Source organism: Glycine soja, chromosome 5 (genome assembly GCF_004193775.1).
Source record: "Glycine soja cultivar W05 chromosome 5, ASM419377v2, whole genome shotgun sequence".
Classification (NCBI taxonomy): domain Eukaryota; kingdom Viridiplantae; phylum Streptophyta; class Magnoliopsida; order Fabales; family Fabaceae; genus Glycine; species Glycine soja.
Window position 1 is genome coordinate 3,401,912 of NC_041006.1, and position 23,514 is coordinate 3,425,425.

At 32.2% G+C, this 23,514-nt stretch overlaps 3 protein-coding genes across 3 annotated transcripts; 1 reads left to right on the forward strand and 2 right to left on the reverse strand.

The window, feature by feature from the left end:
* Nucleotides 1–1,307: 1,307 nt before the first annotated feature.
* On the forward strand, nt 1,308–3,160 carry LOC114411974. The gene is made up of 4 exons (XM_028375727.1): nt 1,308–1,865; nt 2,075–2,483; nt 2,591–2,644; nt 2,900–3,160. Exons 1-4 carry the CDS (start codon nt 1,458–1,460, stop codon nt 2,965–2,967), a joined length of 939 nt encoding a protein of 312 aa, XP_028231528.1. The 5' UTR covers nt 1,308–1,457; the 3' UTR covers nt 2,968–3,160.
* A 7,253-nt stretch (nt 3,161–10,413) lies between these two features.
* LOC114411975 (LRR receptor-like serine/threonine-protein kinase GSO1) lies at nt 10,414–13,757 on the reverse strand. Its single transcript, XM_028375728.1, has one exon. The coding sequence runs from the start codon at nt 13,435–13,437 to the stop codon at nt 10,519–10,521; it is 2,919 nt and encodes a 972-aa protein (XP_028231529.1). The 5' UTR covers nt 13,438–13,757; the 3' UTR covers nt 10,414–10,518.
* Nucleotides 13,758–19,579: 5,822 nt separating this feature from the next.
* LOC114411441 lies at nt 19,580–22,491 on the reverse strand. Its single transcript, XM_028375127.1, has 5 exons — nt 22,311–22,491; nt 21,869–21,929; nt 21,265–21,633; nt 20,385–20,740; nt 19,580–20,124 (listed from the first exon to the last, which is right to left on the reverse strand). The coding sequence occupies exons 1-5, from the start codon at nt 22,374–22,376 to the stop codon at nt 19,909–19,911; spliced, it is 1,068 nt and encodes a 355-aa protein (XP_028230928.1). The 5' UTR covers nt 22,377–22,491; the 3' UTR covers nt 19,580–19,908.
* Nucleotides 22,492–23,514: the final 1,023 nt, after the last annotated feature.

Below are 23,514 nucleotides of genomic sequence, written 5' to 3' on the forward strand. Positions count from 1 at the left end.
CAATTATTAGAGTAATCTCTAAAAACAAACAAAATTGGTTGTGTGGTAATAACAATGGAAGTTCTCAAGTGATCAATTTAAGTTTGTTTATTGGCTAAAGCTGAACTGTTGGACCACTCGTTTTATGCTTTTCTTAAACATCACAAATTGAAATAAGAAAAATGTTATTTCACAATTCCATTCAATCAAGTTTTAAAAAAAATTAAAAAAATTAACTGCTGATAATAAAATTAAATGAAGTTACAGTTAATTTTAAGTAACAATAAAAAAAGGTTTATATTTTAAATGAATACTCCCTCAATTTATTTTACCTGTCTTTCAAGATTCCAGTAAATATAATAAATTTTCTTTATTATAATAAAATAATTGTTAGATTTTCTATTTTATTATTTTTCTTTTTCATTCCACAACTAAAGATTTAAAGACACAAGTAAGAGTATATATTTGATAAAAGAGTAAATTTTTTTAATGGAAATCATATATATGAGAATAAAAAAAATTTATAAAAAACACAATTTTGTATCTCTCAATAAATTTTGTTTACTCGTAGTGTTTTAACTAGCGTCATTAGGACACTTGTTAGTATTTTTAAAAATATTTTTACCTTTATTTTCTAAAAATTAACAAAATCGTAAAACAATTATAAGCCACCCAAATTTTTATTTTCAAACAGTTAATGGATAGATGAGTATTTTGCTAGGTACTTGCACCCGAAGTCCAACATAATAATTATAATAATAATACATAGACACCTATATATTTTTCTTTTTTCTTTTTTCTATTTCTTGCTTCCTTTCTCTTGTAGGTATCGTCTCTTCCATTAAGTGAATAGATGCCTTACTTGATAGTCAAGGTAGAATGGGGATATGTAAGTGGAAGTATGTTACCCTTCAGTTTAGTCGATAGTGTCATAATACGGAAGGTGAAAGCCAACACAATCTGGAAAATGTTCTATCTGTCAGGAGCTTTTAAACACTCACTTTCACCGCGAGGAAGCAACGCTATTTATTAAGAATAATGATATTTACATAATAGTAATTTTTACACACGTTCACTTTTTTTTCCTGTCACGTTAATTTATTTCTCTCTCTTTTTCTGACATGCATATATACTTTGTTGTATAAATAACCTTAATCATTTATAACACTAGATTCTAAAGCAACCTGCTCCAGTGTTTTACGAACCCACAAAAGCAAACCAGAATTTCAAAAGCGATGAAAATGTCGATTAAAATAAATACATCAATAATCCCTAGTCCCTACTCCAAACATAAAGTGCAAGAAAAGTGAAAACCCCCCCACACAATTCATCTAGATTCCTCACCACCACTCCATCTCAATAAAGCTGCCCCCATAATCACCAACTAAACCAAGCAAGGTATCATTGCACTACTACACTACTCCGATCCCCTCCTTCACTACACTAAAAAAATTTCAAGTTCAATTCCTTCACTAACCATGCCCTCATTACTCTCCGCACTGTACCTCATTCTCTCAGCATACTTAATCCCTTTATGTTTGAGCCACCCCAACACATGCCGCTCATATTGCGGCAACATAACCATCGACTACCCGTTCGCACTCCAATACGGTTGCGGCCACCCCGGCTTCCGCGACCTCCTCTTCTGCATGAACGACGTTCTCATGTTCCACGTGAGCTCCGGCTCCTACAGGGTCCTCGAGATCGACTACGCCTACCAGGCCCTCACGCTCCACGAGCCCCACATGTCCACCTGCGACAACCTCGTCCTCGGAACCCGCGGCAACGGCTTCTCCGTCGAGCCCTGGCGCGCGCCATACATGAACCCTGCCGCCGACAACGTCTTCATGCTCATCGCCTGCTCCCCACGATCCCCCTTGTTCCAGGTCTTGTTCACTATTCATATTCATATGATACAACGATTAATTAAGAGTTGTATAAATAGTTTAATAGTTGGTGTGTTTAATTTGGCCAACAATCCACACTTTTTATTTTCTATTTTATGGTCGGTTTTTTCACTTTAGCCAAGGAATCCTTAGAATTTGTCGTTCCTCTTCACTTTATAAATTCAAGTAATTCATGTTTTATGTAGCAGGGCTTCCCCGGGAAGCACCTCCCCTGCCGCAACGTCTCTGGCATGGGCTGCGAGGACTACTACGCCTGCCCGGCCTGGGAGATGTTGGGCCACAAGAGATTGGGCTCAGCCTCGTTCTTTGGGTCAGGCCCACCCGAGTGCTGTGCTGTTCCGTACGAGGCTATTAGGGGGATTAACCTTACGAAGCTTGAGTGCGAAGGGTATAGCAGTGCCTATAGTGTGGCTCCGCTGAAAGTTGATGGGCCTGGTGGGTGGTCCTATGGGATCCGCGTCAGGTATTCCGTGCAAGGGAATGATGAGTTCTGTGGGGCGTGTGAGGCCACTGCTGGCACGTGTGGATATGGCTCCGATGGGATTAGACAGGTCTGCATGTGTGGAGACTTCAATTCCACGTCAAATTGTGATTCTGGTTCGTCCATTTCCTCATTAATTTGCTCTTTTGTGTTTGAATTTTTTATATTTGGCTATCAACGTTCATATCATATATGCAAGTAACTCGTTCTGTAAATTTTACAGTTGGCGTATCGTCAGGAGCAAGGGTTATATGTACGAGGGTAAAAATATTTTCAGGTATACGTGTCTATTTCATATTCTTTGTTCGGTTACTTGAGTTAGAAGTATATACTAATAAAAGTCTCTTTTCTTTATTTTGAAAAAAAAAATATACAAATATTTTCTTAGATTGTGTGTAAAAAATAACAGAATACGTTACATTTTACTATTTTCTATATAGATATTTGAAATTAAGAAATAAAGGAAAAACATTTGACCATTTAAGAATAATGTAACTTTTTTTGTTATATGTAATTTATGTTAATTGTACAGGATTATTGACGTATGTGCTAGCGTGGGTGACAACCAACCAGATTTCAAAAGTGTGGTATATTATGTGAGACTGGGTCATGAATAATGTATTCCATATTGTAAATGCCATTTTTTTTGCTGAAGAACGTGCTCATACAATGAGAGTGATTGTGAGTGAGTTTTGATTTGTATTCCCTAGCCTATTCCCCCATGAAAGCCTTTCTCAAACATTATTCAAAAGCGTAGGATTCAGGTATTTGATAATTATGGGTTATCTAGCCATATTGTTTATTTACATTAGTTTTCTTCGACCTCATGTTCCGTGATTTCTAGGCAGTGATCATTAAGTAGAGAACTAAACTATATTCAATTTTGTAGATAGCTAGGGACTATAGTTCCACCGCTAGACAAGAGAAGTTTAAGAAATTAGGCTATATATATACCGTCGCATCTTATATAGGATATATATACAAATCTCAAAGTTTACTAAAAGAATAAGATCTCATAATCCATTGTTCTTTATTTTTCTTCACAAAAACAAATTACCGGACACGAATACGCAGACTATGAAAAAAGAAAAAATCAGGGAGCTGGAACCTCATAACCATGGTTCAGTAGCTTCACACACTAATGCTCGGGGAGTAAAGAGGGCAAAATGACAAGGATGCCGAGTTCATTTTTTTTAAGCTCCAAAAACCAAGCTAGTATCACAATTTTCATCAGTCTTTTTTTCGTACATGTAAAATCTGGAGACGTAAATAAACCCAATTCCGGCCTGCTTCATTTCCACACCTCGTGATTTGAAAACATGAACACTTCCACACACATAACTACTTGAGCGGTTTCCTTGTAGCAATAAGAAAATTAATACACCAATCATAGAAAGTAATCAACATATATATATATATATATAGCACAAAACAGATTCAATTATATACGTACTTAAAACTCAAAATATATAACATAATTATATGAACTCGAACTCGAAATTACTAAGCTAGAATAATCCTTAATTATTTATAAAGAGGAATGACAAAATATTAATAATAATTAAGATGGGAAAAAAACATATTTTTTTGTTTAGATAAATTTGAGAGGGGGAATCTAGGTTTTTCAAATACCTTGAAGGTTTAGAAAGTAATCTTAAAATTTGTATCTTGTTGGATCTCCGTTTGATATGACATTGATTTTTTTTTAATCAACAAATAAGGTATATATTGGTATGACATTGATAGTCAGAGAGAAACAATGATTTAAGATAATTTTTGGGGTAAGATTGAGACACATAAATGTGTATACTAAAATCTTATATCCTTAAACATAGTGTTTATTTTTGGATCCATAAACTGTGCATAATTCCAATGCCCATTTGATACATTTAATAAAAAGGAAAAAAATAATTAATTAGATGATTAAAATAATAAAAATAAGAACTATATATTATAAAAGTGCGCTACATAAATCAAAATAATATGCGACCTGTGGAGTTAGTGGCAGATGATTTAATTTAGTTAAGTTTAGCCTTTCTAACCAGATTAAGCTTAAGGTGTTTGATGTAATTTCTTATATGTTTTCCCCTACCTTTGTTGACTGATATGGCCTCTGTTCATTTCCCCCCTAGATTCTAGACTCCTGGTTGGGTTTGCATGCCCTTGCTCTTTCCATGCAAAAAAAGAAAACCGTGCAGGTCTGCCTGTAAGCTAATTACCAACCATTATCTTTCATCAATCCATAGCCAATCATACAAACAATTTTTTTTGGCCATCTGTCATTTTGTTGTACAAATTGTTATACAAGTATCATTTCTCTTGTCTTATTGATTGAGTAGCAACGTGACTTTGCTGTCTGTGCTTCAAATTCAAAGTTTACTTACTATCAGTCTATCATATACATGTCCAATTCTACCGTCTCACAAGTTTGTTAGGTCTAGTACCATGCACAAATTTTTTCAAATCCTTGGATATAACAATGAATCGGAGTATCAGTACTCTATCACATATACTTTGCAGTTATAATAAAAAAAAATGGAGTATAAAAAATTACAATTACATTTTTTCAATAATTCCTGATATATTCTTTTTTTGGGAAAATTTCTAGTGTTTAAAGTCTAAAAATCTATAGAATATTCCGTACACTTCTTTCTCCTATTTCTATCTATCTAAACTACACTTTTTCCCACTAAAAAAAATCTAACAACTAACATTTGCCAATAAAAAAACTATAATTTTTTTATATTTTTTTATTTCTCATTCTATTATTCTTTTTACCCGTTTTTTCATCTCACTCTGAGTGTTAGTATACTTAGATGCAACTTTTGCATTTGGTTGAAATTAGTTATTTTATGTTTGCTGAAGTAGATTCGTAGAACGAAAACCTGTTTGGCATTTTTGATCCATTTAAGAGGACATGTTTGTACAGGTTACACAGCTTAGGAGCAAAATTCAGGAAGCTCAGCATAAGTATGATGCACTTTTGGCTGAAGTAAAGTCCCTTAGATTATGGGAAGAACTGTATCTCTTGCCATCTAGCTTCCATTCTTTGTTTAGAAAGGATGCTACTGTGTGTAAATACTAAATAGTTTAGTCCAATCTATATAGGTCGCACATTTTGTATGTAGATAGAAGTGAACCATCCACAGGATCAGCCTTTTTTGTATGTATAGAATCCGGTGCATTGAAACTGTCGCACCAGTCCCACAAAGAAAAAGAAAGGGACTCCTAATAATAATATCCTTGCATTTTGTTTGAAATGGTATGTTCTTAAGCATCCCCATTCTTATTTGGCACGAGGTAAATGGAGGGTTTTTTTTTTTCTCACGTTAGATCTATGATATATGGATATGATGGTTAATGGGGCCCAATTTTATTCAAGGGCCAAGGTCCCAGGTCCCAGAGCAGCTTAAATTTTGTATAACTGATAATCCATAAGACATGGGGCTTGCTATTTGCAACTCCCTTTTTTACTCTTTGATATCTCACTATTATTTTGAATTTTTACATAATACCTAAACTATGTTTTCCCTTACACCTCACTTCACTCTCTTTGCCTCACTCTAGCTTGTTCAACCTCATGCCTCCACCCCTTCATCTTGCTCCTCACCCTCTCCAATGATGGATTTAATGTTGTGAGGGCAATATAACACCTACACACACACACGTATGCGATAATTGTTGCATATAATTACATTTGAATTACATTTAACACAAAAATTATCTGCTTTTTCCTTATTTATTTTGTTTAATTTGGTCTTGATTAGTTAGAATTTAGTGTCTTATAGAACTTTAGGCTTGAAAATAAAACTTTAAGCTTTTTTCTTCTAGTTTTGTACCTTTTCAAGGTTTTTGGAACACCAAGAGAGGAAGAGCAAGTTGTCACAACAAATAAGACTTGCCCAGCAAGTGAGGTTGTTCTGAAGAGAACACATGGTAGCTCAAGAATGGAGGAAGAGGATTTAGGTGATCTTCACAACTTGCCCAACAAGTGTAGCTCACCCAGCGAGCAAAGCAAACTAAAGAGAGACTTTTGGAATTCACGAAGAACTCACCCAGGGAGTCTTACTTGCCCAACGAGTATTGCATCCTTTGAAGTGATAAGAAAAGGTCTTTAGGCCTATTATAAAAGGAACATTCCCTTGGGATCAAAGAGAATCAACTTAGGGCACAATAAGAGATGATAATAGAGAGCACTCTAAGCTTCCTCCTTGTTCTTCACCATTTTCTCTCCTTTCACTCTTGCATTTCTCCATTTTGTAAGGTTTCTCATGTTAATGATAGACTAAATCAATCATTGTTGAGGGCTTGGTGCACTAAGCACTCTGAATTATCTTTACTATCTATTCAATGTCATTTTCAATGCTATTGCTTACTTTTTTATATTATTGTCTTGTTATGATTTGATCACCCATATGTATGTTTATATAGTGTGAGAGTCATTGAAAAATGTTATCACTTTTAAGAACTGAAAGCAGCTTCTAATGAACATATGTCTAGGGATAAAATGATATTTATTACCTTTGTTTTAATCCTTGTTGATCCAAATCACTTGGCTTAACTTACTAAGGGATTAGAAGTTAAGCTAAGTTATTTAGGCCTTTCTACTAGAAGAATCTTGATTAGGGTATTTTTTGTGGATTAGGGTAATACTTGAATGAGCATTCAATAGTGAAAAATCACAAATAATGCATCAAGAGTGGTTTAGTAAGGCCAAGCACCCAAAAACTTCACATACTCTGCACTTTCCTTGTTTTTGCCTTCTAAGTGTTTCTGTTTTTCTTGCTTTTGTAGTTGTATCTTGTTTTGACTTATTATTTAATGTTTGTTGATTGTATGATACGTTTAGTTTCAGCACTTTGGTTTCAAAAACCGATTGATCATTTATTTCTATTGCTTAAAATTTAGTTACATAAAACTATTTTACAAAAACGAAGTTCTTGTGGACACGACACTCAGTCTTATCATGTATTTACTACTTGTGCGATTTGATTTACTTGTCAATTGATTAACAGTATGCACGCGCGTGCACATACACATTTTTTATTTTCAAATAAAAACCAATTGCACTTTTAGTCTTCCTATTGTTAAAATTTGATTTTAGTCTCTTTAATTTTTGTGCAAATTTAGCTTTACTATTTTGATTGTGCAATTTTAGTTCATTTATTTACTTTAACTTGATGTTTAATAACAAAAATGTTGATGTGACAGTGCATGATAGCATCAAATTAGCATTCCATTAAACATTGGATGCCAAGTTAACAAGTTGACAAAAACTGCACGATCAAAATAGTAAAGAAGTTAAATTTGCATAAAAAATTAAGGATAAATAGTCATTTTTGTCCCTGAATGTGTAATTCGTAGACAAATGCGTCCCTGAAAGATGAAAATACAAAATTTAGTTCCTAAATGTGTAAAAAGTGCACCAAATATATTTGACTATTCTGCTACCGTTAATAAAATAGTCTACGTGATACAGAGGGACAAATTTGTCACTGAAATACTGTCAACGTGACCATCTCTAACTGCCAGCATAGAGACATATTTGTCATATGATATTTTCTTGACTTTTCGTCTTCCTACTCTATGGGAATATGAAGGGATAAATAGCCACTTTTGTCCCTGAATGACAAATGCATCCTTAAAAGATGAAAAATATAAAATTTAGTCCCTAAAAGTGTAAAAAATGCAACAAATATATTCAACTGTTAACTTTCGTCTGTCACCGTTAATAAAATAAGCAAGATTCGAATAGGTGAAATATGAGATATATTTATCTTTTATGGTAATTTGGAAAAATTTATAATGATTGATACACTGTTACAATGTTTTATTTTGGTAAACTGGTACAATGTTTATTTTGGATAATTTCTATTGTGACAGAAAAATTATGGTTGTTAATCAATATTATCGTTATTTATTATGTTTATTTTAAATTATGTTTACCAATATATTTTTTAAGTGATTATTGTAATTTTATGCTTATAATGATAAAAAATGACAAAAATTTATCCTAAAATTATATTTTACCCTTAAATGAAATGAATTTTTGGGTCTGACAAATTAGTCTAATAGAAACATATTGATATTTAAGTTCAATAAAAAAATTACTAACTTCGTCTAATAATGGTAACTTATTTATATTTTTGGTCCAATGGAACGTACTAACATTTAGGTCAAAAAAAATTATTGACATTTTCCTTCAAAAAAAAAATATTGACATTTTCATTCAACAAAAAAATTACTAACATTTACGTCCAAAAATAATATCTTACTTACATTTTTGTCCAATTTAGTCATCATAGTCACGCTGACAATCATTTCAGTGACAAATTTGTACTTTTGTGTCAAGTTGAGTATTTTATTAACGGTGATAGACGAAAGTTAACGGCTCAATATATTTATCACACTTTTTATACTTTTGAGGACTAAATTTTATATTTTCATCTTTCAGGGATACATTTGTCAGCAAATTATACATTCAGGGACAAAAATAATTATTTATCCAAAAATTAATAAGATCAAAATTTAATTTTGATAATAATAGGAGACTAAAAGTAAGCCTATTAAACAAATAAATTTTATTATAATTAAAATTTATGATACAGAAATATTTTGTGTAAAAAATAGTACATAAATATTTAAATATAAAGAATAGATATTGGACAATTTAAATTGTAGCATAATATTATTTTTTAACTGTTGATAATTAATTTTTTAACTAAAATTCAACTTAAAAATAAAGATAATAGATGATAAATTGAAAGAAATAAAAGATTAAGAAGTTGAAACAAACAAATAATAATATTTAAAATTACTAATAGACAAATTCTTATAAATTAATTGATCCTGATTTGACAGTAAACATCCTATATTTTATTTCATTCATAAATTTATTCTCTTGCCTGTGAGTTTTAATCTCAATTAAAATATTAAGGGGGTTTAACGACTGAAAAATAAGATTCTGAAGAGTTAATTATTTAGTGGGGGCAGTTGCCCCTAGGTTCTCATCAAGGATGTGTCCATACCCCATTGCTCCTCCATGTGAGTTTTTATTTTTCTTTAGTAGCGTTTCACTGATTATTTGTTTGTCGTGTTGTTTAATTCAATTTTAAGGAAAAATAAATAAATTGATCTTAGTTTGTTAGTTTGTTTTAGTTTAGTTTTGTATTTTTTTTTTAAAACTAAATTTGGTTGAAAATCATAGAGTGGTTATAATTTTATTAGAGTAAATAGTGTTTGTGATAATAATGTATACAATTTTTATAACTATTCAACTACAAAGTGTTACCTATATTAAGTTTATTAAATTTTATAATAATTATAAAGTCATACTGTTAATTATATATGATTGATTAATAATATAAAATTCTATACACTATCATGTAAGAAAGTTAAACTCATTTTGATATGCAAAGAAATTAATTTTACAAGATTGGATTGATTCATTTTCATTTTTAACAAATTTTAGATGGGTAAAATTGTGGGAGGTTGATATTATTCTAAAATGTTAGATCAAATGACTTGAAGCTCTAAAATATTATTTTTTCCACCTTGACATTAGTGCTAGTATAAATATACGATACCTTAATTAAGGAATGGAATCCAAAATTTACTCAAACCAACGATTTATAAATAAAATATTTAATAGGATTCATCTATGTATACGGCTTCATTCAAAGGGTTAAGCTGAGATGGGTTAAAACTTAACCTAACAAGTCTATTCTATTTTGTGACCTTTATATTTTAAAGAGATTGTATTTATATAATGAATTTAATTAAAATATGTTGACAATGTTATCCCATCAAAAGAATAATTTTTAATTAATTTACAGTATAAAAAAATTTATATTCTACGTGATTATTAAAGTCTTATTATCCTTATATAATTTCTTTTTATAGAAATTTGTACGATAAACAGAAATAAGAAAAAATAAAAAGTAATATTATAAAAAAATATATAAAAACTTATTTTAGGAATGATATATACTCGATGTTGAAAAATTCCCGCTCCCACAAAGTGCTTTTGAAATTTGAATCGAGAAGTATTTACGTAAATTAATTAATTGATGTTAGCATTTGAGGATGTGCAAGAACTGTTGAGATTTAATGGTTCCTCAAAGCTTGGAACCCAAACTAATGAAAAAGATGTTACATACTTGTATTTTCCATGGTTTCCATTTTGAGATTGTAGAATGAAGTTGTTGTTGCTGCTGAATTCTGCTTATCTGGTGAAGGAATGAACCCAAAGGAATTCATATTCCAATACTCTCCATTCCTGGTCTTGTGAGCAACAGTGCCACCACCCTCTGCACTTGAAATTGCCACTTTTCTCCAGTTGCACCAGATCCTGAGCATTATATACAGCATCACTAAGCATATCACTGTGGAAGTAAAGACAATGGCCACAATGATTACTGCCACTTGTGTGTTTGATAGCTGCATTTTCCCCTGTGCCGTGGATTCGGAGCACGAACTCAAAGGTGGGCCACACAAGCCGTTATTGTTCAGGAATGAGCTTAGTGGGAATCCTGAAAATATTGAAGGAATCTGGCCTTCAAGGTGGTTGTTTGAGAGATTCAGCACGTGCAGGCTTGTGAGTCTGCCAAGTGAAGGAGGAACTTTTCCTTCAAGTTGGTTGAAAGAGAGGTTGAGTCTCTCTAGCTTCATGAGGTTTCCTAGAGATGGTGGAATCTCACCAGTGAAGAGATTTTTACTCAAGTCCAATATCACTTGCAACTCAGCTAGCCCTCCTAGCTCAACTGGTATAGCACCTGTTAACAAGTTTTCTGAGAGCCTGAGCTCATACAGCTTTGTGCATCGCTGAATTGTCGGAGGAATTATGCCAGAGAAGCTGTTTCTTTGCAAATTGAGGACATTGAGGGAAGTGAGGTTTCCAATCTCTTGGGGGATTTCACCAGAGAGATTATTGTGATGGAGAGAAAGCTTGAGTAGTTTTGAGCAGTTACCAAGCTCAGAAGGTATCTTACCACGGAAGTTATTGTATGAGAGATCTAGCTCACCAAGTTCTTGTAAGCTTCCCAACCAATCAGGTATTTTTCCACTCAACCCGTTGTTATTCATCAACATGTGTTCCATTTTCTTGGAGTTTGAGAGTTGAGGTGGCACTTCTCCTGTTAAATTGTTGAATGATAAATCAAGAAAGTTGAGAACAGTAAGGTGGCCAAATTCAGAAGGAATGCTTCCTGTGAGATAATTTTCTCCAAGTCTGAGACGGCTGAGGTTTCTAGAATTGGTTAGAGTGGAAGGGATGGGACCTGAGAAGCTGTTGTTAGTCAGGTCCAGAAGGGTCAGGGAATTTGAACCAGTGAGAGGAAAGAAACTTCCACTGAACTTGTTGTGTGAAAAGTTTATGATTTTGAGGCTTTTGAGGGAAGAGAGTGAATGAGGGATAGGTCCTTCAAAGGAGTTATTGTAAAGGGTAATTTTAGTGAGTTCTGAGAGGTAACTGAAAGTGGGTGGAATGGAACCAGACAACATGTTATCTGCTAAGGCCAATATCTGAAGGCTTTTACAGTATCCCATGCTTGGTGGGATTGGACCAGACAAGTCATTCTGCCTAAGATGAAGAACAACCAAACCCTTGAGCTTACCTATAGTTTCTGGAATTGGCCCTGTGAAGTGATTTCCAAAGAAGTCGACTTCCTTTAAGCTTGTGCAGTTTGTTAACTCCCTTGGTATGGGTCCAGAAATCTGGTTGTCATAGAGGTAAATGGAGCTCAATCTCTGCAGCCTTCCAATCTCCAACGGAATTTTACCTTTGAAGAAGTTACCAAATAGGAAAAGACTTTCCAAGCTACTAATGTTGCCAATTTCAGGAGGTAAAGATCCAACAAAACTGTTGTTGTTGAGCACAAGATCTGTGAGGTTCTGCAGTTTGTCCAAGCTGGAAGGAAGTTCTCCTTCAAAGCTGTTATCAGAAAGGTCCAACTGTTGGATTGAGGAGCAGTTGAGTAACTCCAAGGGAAACTTGCCAGAGAGCATGTTTCTAGCCAAGAAAAGCTGCTGAAGCTTTGAACCTCTGAGGCAGAAGTTACTTGGAATGCTACCTGTCAGAGCATTATCAGACAAAACAAGAGTTTCAAGACTTTGCAATTTTACATTAAGGAGAGGTATTGATCCAGAAAGGTTGTTTTTGGACAAGTCAAGCTTCTGCAACTGAATCAGACTATTAAGCTCAGAAGGAATCTCTCCATGTAGTTTGTTTCCAAGCAAATTCAGGTATGTCAAGTTAGAAAGATGGCTCAAAGCTGTAGGAATTGATCCAGATAAACTGTTATTGACCAGATTCAGAATTTTCAAAGATTTAAGAGACCCCATAGAGGAAGGTAAGTCTCCTTCAAGCATGTTGTTTGATGCTGCAAAGTTTTGGAGCTCTTCGCAGCCTTGAATTTCTTCAGGTATGGGGCCACTAAGGCTGTTCATCTGCAAATCAAGTGATATTAGATGCTTCAATTTACCAATTCCAAAGGGTATGCTTCCATTCAAGTGGCAGTAGCCTAGAGTCAACACTGTCAATTCACTCATATTGGCAACACTAGGTGGAATTTCACCTGTCAACATGTTGTCTCCTATTCTAAGAACTTGCAACTTCCTCAAGTTACCAATCTCTGAAGGAATATTTCCGGAGAGATCATTTGAGTGTAGTTGCAATATTCTTAGATTTTGAAGCTGACCCAGCTCTGAAGGGATGGAGCCAGAAAGTGAATTTGAAGACAAATCAAGTGTTCGAAGAGAAGTGAAGTGACTTAACTCAGCTGAAATGGAACCTGATATTCCTGAACCAGACAGATTCAGGCCTATAATATGTTCCTGATCAACTGCACATGTTATTCCATTCCAGTTGCAGACTTGAGTTGTTGAAGACCAGTTGCTAAGGGCACCAAATGGATCTACAAGTTCTGATTTAATTCTGTGAAGCCAGTAGGAATCTGTTGCATTATTGGCCGTAGTTGCAATAAAGGTAGTACCAAGTATGGACAATAACAGAAAGAAATGGCACATCCAAATGGAACCCATTGCAGATTGTCTGACAGGTATGAGTTTCATTTCCAAGGTTCAGACAAGAACAAATTATTCAAAAGGTATGCTCTAGGACTAGGAGGTACATTCTGTATAGAAGAATAGAAAACAATTTAGAAGGGCTCAAATTTTGATGAAAGTATAAAGTGAAAGTAATAAGAAAAAAAGAATGAGAAATGGAGAAACTAATAATAATAATGAACAATGACACAAGTTCAAGTGCTGGTAGGATGTTAAGATACGGCTTTAATAGTACCATAGTCAGCCCTGCCTATTTTGTTTGATAAGAAAGTTGATCTGGTACGGATATAGGATGTGTGTGTGTGGTAAATGGAGACAGAGAAAACTATAATTTATCTTAAAAATACAGTGATGCCTTTCTAGCTAGTTTCTACCTTTTCAATGAAGAAACCTATAATTTAGCTTAAAAATGTATAGTTATGCCTTTCTAGTTTCTACCTTTTCAGTTTAACCATGGTTTCGGTGCCTTTTCACCCCCGTTTTTTTCTTCTTTCTCTAGGCAACAAATTGAATATTTTAGAATTCTTTAGTAGCTTTTGTGGTAGGCACTTGGGAACTAAAAGGAAACAAGATAATTTAATGGGTTGTGTTCAAAAGAATTAAAGAACAAGAAGAAGAAGATCCCCTAGTGCCCCAGAAAAAAAAGGTGACACAAGTGGGGCCACTTTTGTAATCCTTGAATTTTGTTCACAATGCCGCTATACAAATTTATATTTCATAGTATCTTCAAAATAGTTTTTACTATAAGACAATTAGAGTTTAAGAAAAACATGTTTGAGCATGATTTGACTTTACAAGAGTACCGGTCATTTAAACTTCAAAAATTGTCAACTAAATTGGTACAAACACATTATGGGAATCCGAATACTAAGATCTCCCTCAGGATATTCAAGCATAAGATACGAGAGCATTTGGCATTACTTTCTGCTTGCCGTGATAAGATTCTTCAAGTTTTCTTAAAATGAAAAACCAAACGCCGTAAGATTTCAAGCATGCATGATGGTATATGAGAAAGGTCGTTTTCATAATGATAGATGGGAAAAATGAATGAATATAACTTTTATACATTTAGGCTTTTTCTTTTTCTTTTTCTTTTTTGTTTCCTTTAAGCTTCCTTTTCTGTTTTATTTCCTTAATTTATCCACGGGTAAAAGCCAAGGACAATGTGTTAGGTGTCTCCATTGTCATGTTCCATATGTGCATTTCTATTCTACGATCAAACTATTTAGAGGGTTAAGCATCTTTTTTTTTTTTCTCTCAACCTAAACCACCTACTTTCAAATTTAATATGAGAAGAAAACATAAATGAGAAAACAACCACATTAGTTTTGGTCAATTCCGAATTCCGAGTAGAGACCAGCTTCATTAATTCTTCACCTATGAAGTCCAGAACAAAAGCCAAAACCATGTGAGGTTTGGTGTATAATTATACCGTATAATTTATACACTCGAATTAATGTTGCATTATCCTAATTTGGTTCAATAAAGTTAAGGGAGATAATATTTGCTTCATTGTTTTAGTATTACCGAGATTCCTAATATATAAGCCAAAATACAAGAAGACAAAGTGCCTCAAATCTTATCTTTCATATTCAGCTCCCTACTTGGCTTTCAGTGTTAACTTTATACTATCCACGCCTTTGCCCAGTTTCCCAGGATTCAAGCACAAGCAACCCCCGAAAAAGGAAACATGTTATTTATTGTCCTTAGAAGTTCAATTATTTCATCAAAATGATATTTTTAAGCATGTATTCACGAATTTGATTCCATATTTATCTATATATAAAAAAATATCTATTAACAAAAGAAATTAATCTCTTCAATAAATTTCTATAATTCAAAGGATTAATATCTCAAACTCTTGACTAAAGATATCCTAAGCAACAAAATAACAATCAATTATTTCACGTCACTTCATATTTATTGTAAAAGAGAGTCTCCTTATTTTTCTTTTTTTACAACATTCATCATTTTATCACATATGACAGGGATGGAAAGGCCGAGTGTACAAGAAAAATGTGAAATGGACATTTTTCTTATCTATTTTGGTACCAACCCAACAATAGTGCTTGCTATCAACACGATCTTTTTCTAGATGTGCTACGCTTTTATTCACGCTTCCATACATGCTTCAAACCACTATGTGGTCACTACTACAAAAAGTTTCGGTGCGTACGCTGCGTGCAAAAAAATGTTTTTTTCTTTCGTAACACCGGCACGTTATCGTACAAGTCCTTATTGACATTTCCCTATTAACTTTTTATAACCTTAAAAATGAAAAAGAACCGGATTTAAATTTGTTAGCTACATTGTCATCAAGTCCAAACGCCATATCTAGCCTAGGTATAGAGGAAGAAGAACATTCAATAATGGCATCGCTACAAAGAAATATTTTTCCCTTTCAATGTTTGATTGACGACTTACAACCCAATAAGCGTTTTGCATTCCTTTCTAATAGCTACCTACTCTCAGTTAAAGTCTACTTCCACTTTAATTAAAAGGAATAGTGTCACGAGAAGATTAACTACCCTTGAATAGAAAAATGGACAAGATACTTGGGTGTAAAATCGCAAGAGGTGCAGCCAAAGGGAGAAGGTACATTATTGAAGAGACCAAATATATAAATAAAGATTTATAACAACATCAGGATACAACAAGGCATTGTTTAAAGTAATACTATAATATCAAGATTCTGCATTGGAGTGAGTACGAATATATCGTTGAAATTAAACTTAGAATAATCTCAAATATTCTGACCGTTTTAATTGGAGAGGAAAACAATGCTTACAGACAGAAAAGTGCATAATTATTGGGTTAGTGTTAATATTTGTTTGTTGCACGCAATTATTTGTTCCTCTTTAAGTAAATGAAGTTTTCAAAGCTTTTGCATCACACACAAAATTAATAAGTCATGAGTCATACGTGACAGGGAGGTTTGGTAGAGGAAAAAAAGTGAGCAAGTCCATTAAGATTTAAGAATAATATGGTGCAGATTGCCTCAGCGTTGACTTTTCTATTCTCATACGATTTAATTCTTTAATAATATGTTGACTTTGGTTGGGTTGAGGCTGAATATTTTATTGGAGTTTTGGCACCAAACTATTTGTTGAAGCTGCTTAGACCATGTACCAAGAAAAAGCTGGATAAGTGTTAGGCAGACAAATGTACTAACTTCATCTGTCCTAATTCCCTTTTCCTTATTACAGTATCTTTTGAGTTGTTTTAGGAGAGATCGAAAAGATAAAACTAATCACATAGGGAATTGTAAAAAATAATTACGTTTAACAATTATTTATATATGGCTAAATTTAAATGTTTAATTAGTATTAATGAAATAAAATATAGCAAAATGAAATGGAATAAAGTAACTTTTTTTAGATGAAGTGAGAAAAAAAAAACTAATTCCATCCTATCTCAAATTGAAAGACAAGAAAAAGGAAAATATAAAATAAAATAAAATATATCTTATCAAATCTTATTTTAAATAATCCAAATAAACTAAATGCCATTCTGTTCGACTTTCTTCTCTCAATTCAAGTATATTCTCATGCAACTTATGTGAGGCAAACATGAAACATCTTTCTCTAACATAGCCTTATTAACTTGTACAAAAATAAAATAAAAAAGCCTTATGAACAACAGATTTCTTTGCGTTTGATATAAAATTTGACAATTGAAATGTCTGGATAAAATTTTGCAAAAGTACTTTTAAAAGAGAAAAAAATGAAATGAATTTTTTCATAAGTTAAAGTTATGTATAATTTAATTTATAGAAGTTATCTCATACTAACTTCTCTAAAAGACAATTTATTATAGAAAAAGTTTAATTCATTTTTTTTTATTTTAGAAATATTTTCAGAGAATTTTATTCAAAATAACAAATCACTTCGTTAGAAATATTTTCTCTCCTTTAGTATTTTCACATTAATGAAAATCTTATATTTGTTAACCAAATCCGAGAAACGGACCCCATCATGGCTGATAATTACATACATTATCCATTTTTATAATATATATTTTAAAATAAATTATGTCACTCATTTAAATTATTCTATTGAATTTTTCCTTAGAAAGTGTATTTTATGATATTATAAAAACAAAAAATAATTCATCAATTTTTTTCTAATTTAAAGAAAACTTTTCTCTTTTTAATTTTAGATAATAAGGGAAGATAGAATCCAATTTATTTATTTTTTTTAAGAAATCAAACAGAACCAAGAAAAATTGACCGGAAATAAAAAGTTACTTGCTATTTATAGTCTCTGTCTCCTTTTACATTCTAATTATCCATTATATCCTCTTTTTTTCTTAAAGGAGTACACCCCTAAATACTCATTTTCCTTTCTTGAAATGTTTTTCAAAGTATCATATATGGAAATATATTTCTAGAACTATATATCATAGCTCCAAAAATATAATTCTAGAATAGATATATGTTATTTTAGAAAGACATGTTCGATAATAATAAACTTAAAATCATTGATGTTATAAATTCTTATCTTACATTCTCATGTTTATTAATTTTATTTTCATCTTATCATTAGTATTTTTAAGCTATATCTAAATTCTTACTTTTATTCTACCTTATATTGTTTTTTAAACCCTAATTTTAAACTTCATCTTCATTATATAAATTTCAGTTATCCTTCATAAATTCTTCTAAGTTGTGCATTGTCTTCGGTACAGTATTGACTATGGATTTGATTGTGCATCACCAATTTGTATTCATAACACACATTCTCCTAGGTGTCCAACAATACATTGTCTTTGTCTTCATCTATTGTATATTGGTACACATAGTTTTCTTCATCCACCACATCTTCCTTTTGGTTGATCACTCACATATTATATTCCAATTCAAAAAAGGTACCAAGAACAAATATATATATTTTTTTAAAAATATTTCATGTGTTATATAATTGCTTCATAAAATTTAATCTTAATATATTAGCTATTAGCAAAAAATTTACACTATGAATCAATATATATATATATATATATATATATATATATATATATATTAGAGATCACTTAAATGTAACTCTTAAAATAATTAGTTTTAAATTTAAAAGCATGATAACAAGAATATAAAAAACATACTATTAATTAAATTTTAAAGTTAAACTTAATTTACTAAAAGCAAGAACGAGCTTCTTAATGGATCCCGACATTTCATCTACAAAGATTTCAACACTCTTGACAAAGTTTGGTATAATTTTTGGCATAAGATTTCCAAAATCGTATTTTTTTCTATACCATGTGGTGAAGATGAGATTAAAAATTAGGTTTTAAAGAACAATACAAGTAGAATAAAAATAAATTTTAGATAGGATTTGACAAACACTAATGATAGGATGAAAATAAAACTAAAAAACATGAGGAAATAAGATAAACATTAATAACTTCAATGATCTTAAATTTATTATTACTAGAAATGTTTTTCCAAAATAACATATATCTATTTCAGAAATGTATTTTTGAATTTATGATATATAGTTCTAGAAATATATTTCCAAAATGGATATATGATATTTTGGAAAGACACTTATGGAAAGGAAAATGGGTTCTGAGGGCTATACTCTAAGTAAAAAGGATATAAAGGGTAGGGTGTACTTAGCAAAATAGAGGTGTAAATAGTAAGTGTCAAAAAATCAAAGTGAGCCTTTTGATTGTTGGGCTTTCTTAAAAAAAAAACCGAAGAAAACGATTGCATGAACAGTACCTCAATGGAAAAGTGAGGTGAATAATTTTCCTTTCATCAGTAGAGTAAGTGAATACGCTGTCAGTTACAAAACGATGATCGTCTAAAAACCATGAAAAGATGAGTTGATCTTTATCCTTTTTTCTAACATAAGCAAAATGTGAAAACCAAGTGACGTGAATATGCACCTAGTGGGGCATACTGAGCATCTTTGTTTTGAAAATTTAGCCCTCATATCATTCCCTTCAAATCATCATTCCACAACATTAGGTTTATATCATAAGCCAGGCAGACTCTTTTTTCTGCAACATTCAATTCATTCCTAAATATGGGTAAGGTTACATCTAACACTTGTCCACAAATTCTGATGCAATTAAATAATTAATGAGCTTACACATTGGTTATCACTCCTGATCCCGTGAATTCATGCAAATTTCAATTCTCTACTTTAACGAATCTGGGTACAAAGGCAAGACGTAACTAGGACAAACAAATCATACGTGTTCTAACATGTATGCAAAAACAGAACTGCAAACAATATCCCTTCATTTGCTTTTTCTGTATTTAAATCCTCATTTACAAGTTCTAGCAACCACAATTATCAGTATTAGACTAGTTAGAGGATCAGCGCCTAATCAGATTGTCTAGTTTTTATCACACACACAAAAAAGCAACCAAAGACAAAGTACATATAGAAATATTCGGCCCAAAGATGACCCGGGGTCTGTTTTGAACAGTGAGATGATATTGTGAACAAACCTTACATCATCTAGGCATCACTGCTTAGTTGTAGAAGCAGAAGCAGAAGTTAGGAATCTCATGAGGAAGCTTGAGAAAGACCAAATCCAAATCACAATAAGGATACGAAAGGCATTTGTAGTTGTTGACAAAGAACCCCTGGCTACAGGCAGTTTGCTATACCCCTTCTTAACTTGAAATGATATAACTGTTAGAAATTTTGCTGCTCGATGTATTTGGTGCAATCTATATGCCTGCGCATTGAACAATTTATTAGTTTGTTAATATGAATAATCAATTTAGAAGCAAGAATAAGAGTATTTGAAAATTTTCAGCTAATAAGAATATTTGATAATTTTCATTTGATTAAGAGCCAGTGCAAGAGAGAACTAAAGTAATTTAAAATTTAACAAACTCAAAGAATCCGACAATCAAAATGTTTAGTGACACCAATTTTATCAGGCATGCAAAATCCAGGGAGATTAATCAAAGAGGGTATTAGGATTGGTCTTACATGAAAGATAAAAGGAATAGCAACCCATGATGGTGACTTCCAATATCTTGCAATCTGCTCATATTTGAATTGGACCACTATACCAACCAGGTATGGAAAAATAGTTGCAGGAACTACAGGGCCAGTCCATGGCCAGGTCAAACCCATTGTGACCAACGGAATTGCAATACTAACCAGTCTAGGCACAACCAGGGCAATATCAAAAGACATTCGCTGTTCCAATTGTAGGCTCAGAGTATTACTGTTGTTTGCAGAAAGATCCAGTTGTTTGGGTCTCATTAAACGGTCTAGCATAAGAAGAAAAACCGCAACTCCATAATAGAAAGTTGCTTCCGTGAAGAATAATAGGAGGAAAACTGGAGATAAAAAATGAATGGAAGTTCAGAGTTGGGCATTAAGTAAAAAGAAGGAACAAATAAAAGATATTATAAAATATCAATATTTAAAGCAAGCAATGGGACATTCCAGCAAAGGGTGGGTATTAGAATTTGATAAATATGATGGTTGGTAATTATCAACTTATTGTACAGTTTATTAGCTATTTATAGCTGTGCATGGAAAGGAAAAGAGAAGTATTTTTCAGAAAATTAAAATAAAGTACAATTTCAGACAAACATAAACAAGCCAAGTTCACACACGCTAATCGCCTTAGTTTTAACTCCATATATTCTTTCAGTATAGTTCAATTCTTCATTTATATTCAATTGTCCAATGATTCTTACCAACTGTTTTTTACTTATACCATGAAGCAAATGAATGGTTCCTAGTCACTCTACTAACAAGAGATACACTACACCTTATAAATGCTAAATCATGTATATTGCAGGCAAAGAAACACATAAAAAAATATAATTTCTTTAAAAGAAAGTTAGTTACTCACTTGTTAATGATGAGTTTCCAGAAGTTTTAGGGATTACTTCAGGTAAAATAAGTTGAGGATAAAGGAAAGAAGCAACTAGGACATAAGGGACCATAAGCGATGATATGCTGATCCGAGTCCTTTTTGAATTTGATGAAATGACTTCATTATCTCTGTTAAATGGACGGTTACAGAATGAGACAACTGGCTTTCTTCCATTCTTTCCTGATATATGAAAACATGAGTTGCCAATTGGAAAGATGTCTTTAGGAGTTCTTTGGAGACAACTGATTTGTGAGTGATCCTCAGAACCAACAAAAAGCGCAGTCTGCGGTTTCTGGAGCCTTGCTCTTAACTTTGGTACTCCAAGTAGATGCCCATATGATTTGTCTAACCATGACACAAATGCACAAACAGAAATATGTTAACTGAGATCACCTCCAGAAAGTGCATACCAATTATTTCAAAGCTAATAATATATTTAGTTAAGAAATCCAATAGGAATCAATCATATCAAAATAGCTAATTCTTCAAACAATGAAGATTGATGAATCGGTAGTTAACTCAGAAAAATTACGGAAAAACAGTAAATTTCTGAAATAGACCCAACAAACAAGCAGGCTACCTTGATCAGAAATGGTCAGGTGAGCAACACTTTGCTTGTTGACAAACTGCGGTAACCTCAACTGAAAATCGAAGGGAAAAAATGACGTTAGTGGAAAACAAAGTAGTAGTTAAACAATTTCCAATGACAGCATAAAGAAAAAAAAGAAGAAAAAAGATTCTATAGACATTTAACTGTAGAATTAAAACTAGTAAACGGAACGGACGGATCACATTTCACACATTGATTTTACTCACCAATTTTGGGGAAAATAAAGCTAATATAGATTTTCTTGAATCTGCATCATACGATCTTTATATGTGAGCAAACAATATTAACTCGAGTGTTGTAGTTCAAGAAAACAATATTACAGTAGCAATTGAAAAGCTTCATCATAACGGAAAGTGAGTACAAAACAAGTAAAACATACTGCGATAAAAGAACGAGAGAGCGAGGTAGGTACCTTGGGATTTGTGTTGAGTTGGAAGTGACGGAAAGGAGAAGAGGAGCAACCGATTATGGCCGCCATATATTGGTGATTGTAAAAGTCAAAGACTAACACCTATGATCTTCTGTAAGCAAGAAAATGATGAGTGGTGAGTGTGTCTGAGAGAGAGAGATCAGAGATGCTTTCTTTCAATTTGATTTTTTTGGAGTTGGGTAGTTTTTTGGCCATGGCTACCTCATTTATATATGTATGTCCTTCGCGCCATCGCGATGCTACTAGTTTTGCAAATTGTTACTTCCTCCGCAAGCAATATATGTTTAACAACGATGAATAAAATATAGTTGAAAATGAGATCCCACTAAATTATCATGGTGAATATTTCTCATTATATTATCATGAAAAAAAATCATATTTAGCATTTTTATTATTGAAGATGTCTTTTTCCAACTAAATTATTTTTCTATTTTGAAAATGCGACTCATAAATAAAATTAAAGAAAAAGAAAAATATGTTTGAATATTTTTTTGAATAGTATGTTTAAAATCAATATTACAAAAAAATTTCAATACGTTTATAATCAATTATCATGAAAAAGTCTTGTTACTTATGAGGACAAATAAATTTTATTTCCACTTATTCATAAATTAATACTGCTTATAATTTATTAACTTTTGTTTGGACTTTGGGATTGATGTATTTTAACATTTAAATTTAATAACTATATTGAAATACCATGATTAGTATAATTGTATACAATATGTGAATAATTTTAGTTTTGATCTTTAAATTCTTTTTTTAGAAAAATGTTAGACTAAATAAAAAGTTAAAGCTAAAGCTAAAGTGTTTTTTTTATAAATATTTTTAAGCTATTTTTATTTTTATTTTTTATAGTAAGTATTCATGAATATTCATGCATAATGCGGACATTGAAAAAAAAATTGTGAGTACATGTGCAAACATAGAGATAGGGATGAGGTGAATATTTATGTGACAGAGCAAGTAGCAAGGAAGTACTATCCATACTCACCTTGTCTCATTGGCATTCCGAGTAGGGATCACGTAGATATCTTTGTTTCAAAATTTTAGGAATTTGGATTAATTATATAATATATGATTAATCATATTAATTTAAAAATACTTAATTTTCAAATATAAGGGAACTTAGATTTTAAAATACTTAATTTTCAAAAAAATTATTATTACATATTTTAATGATATA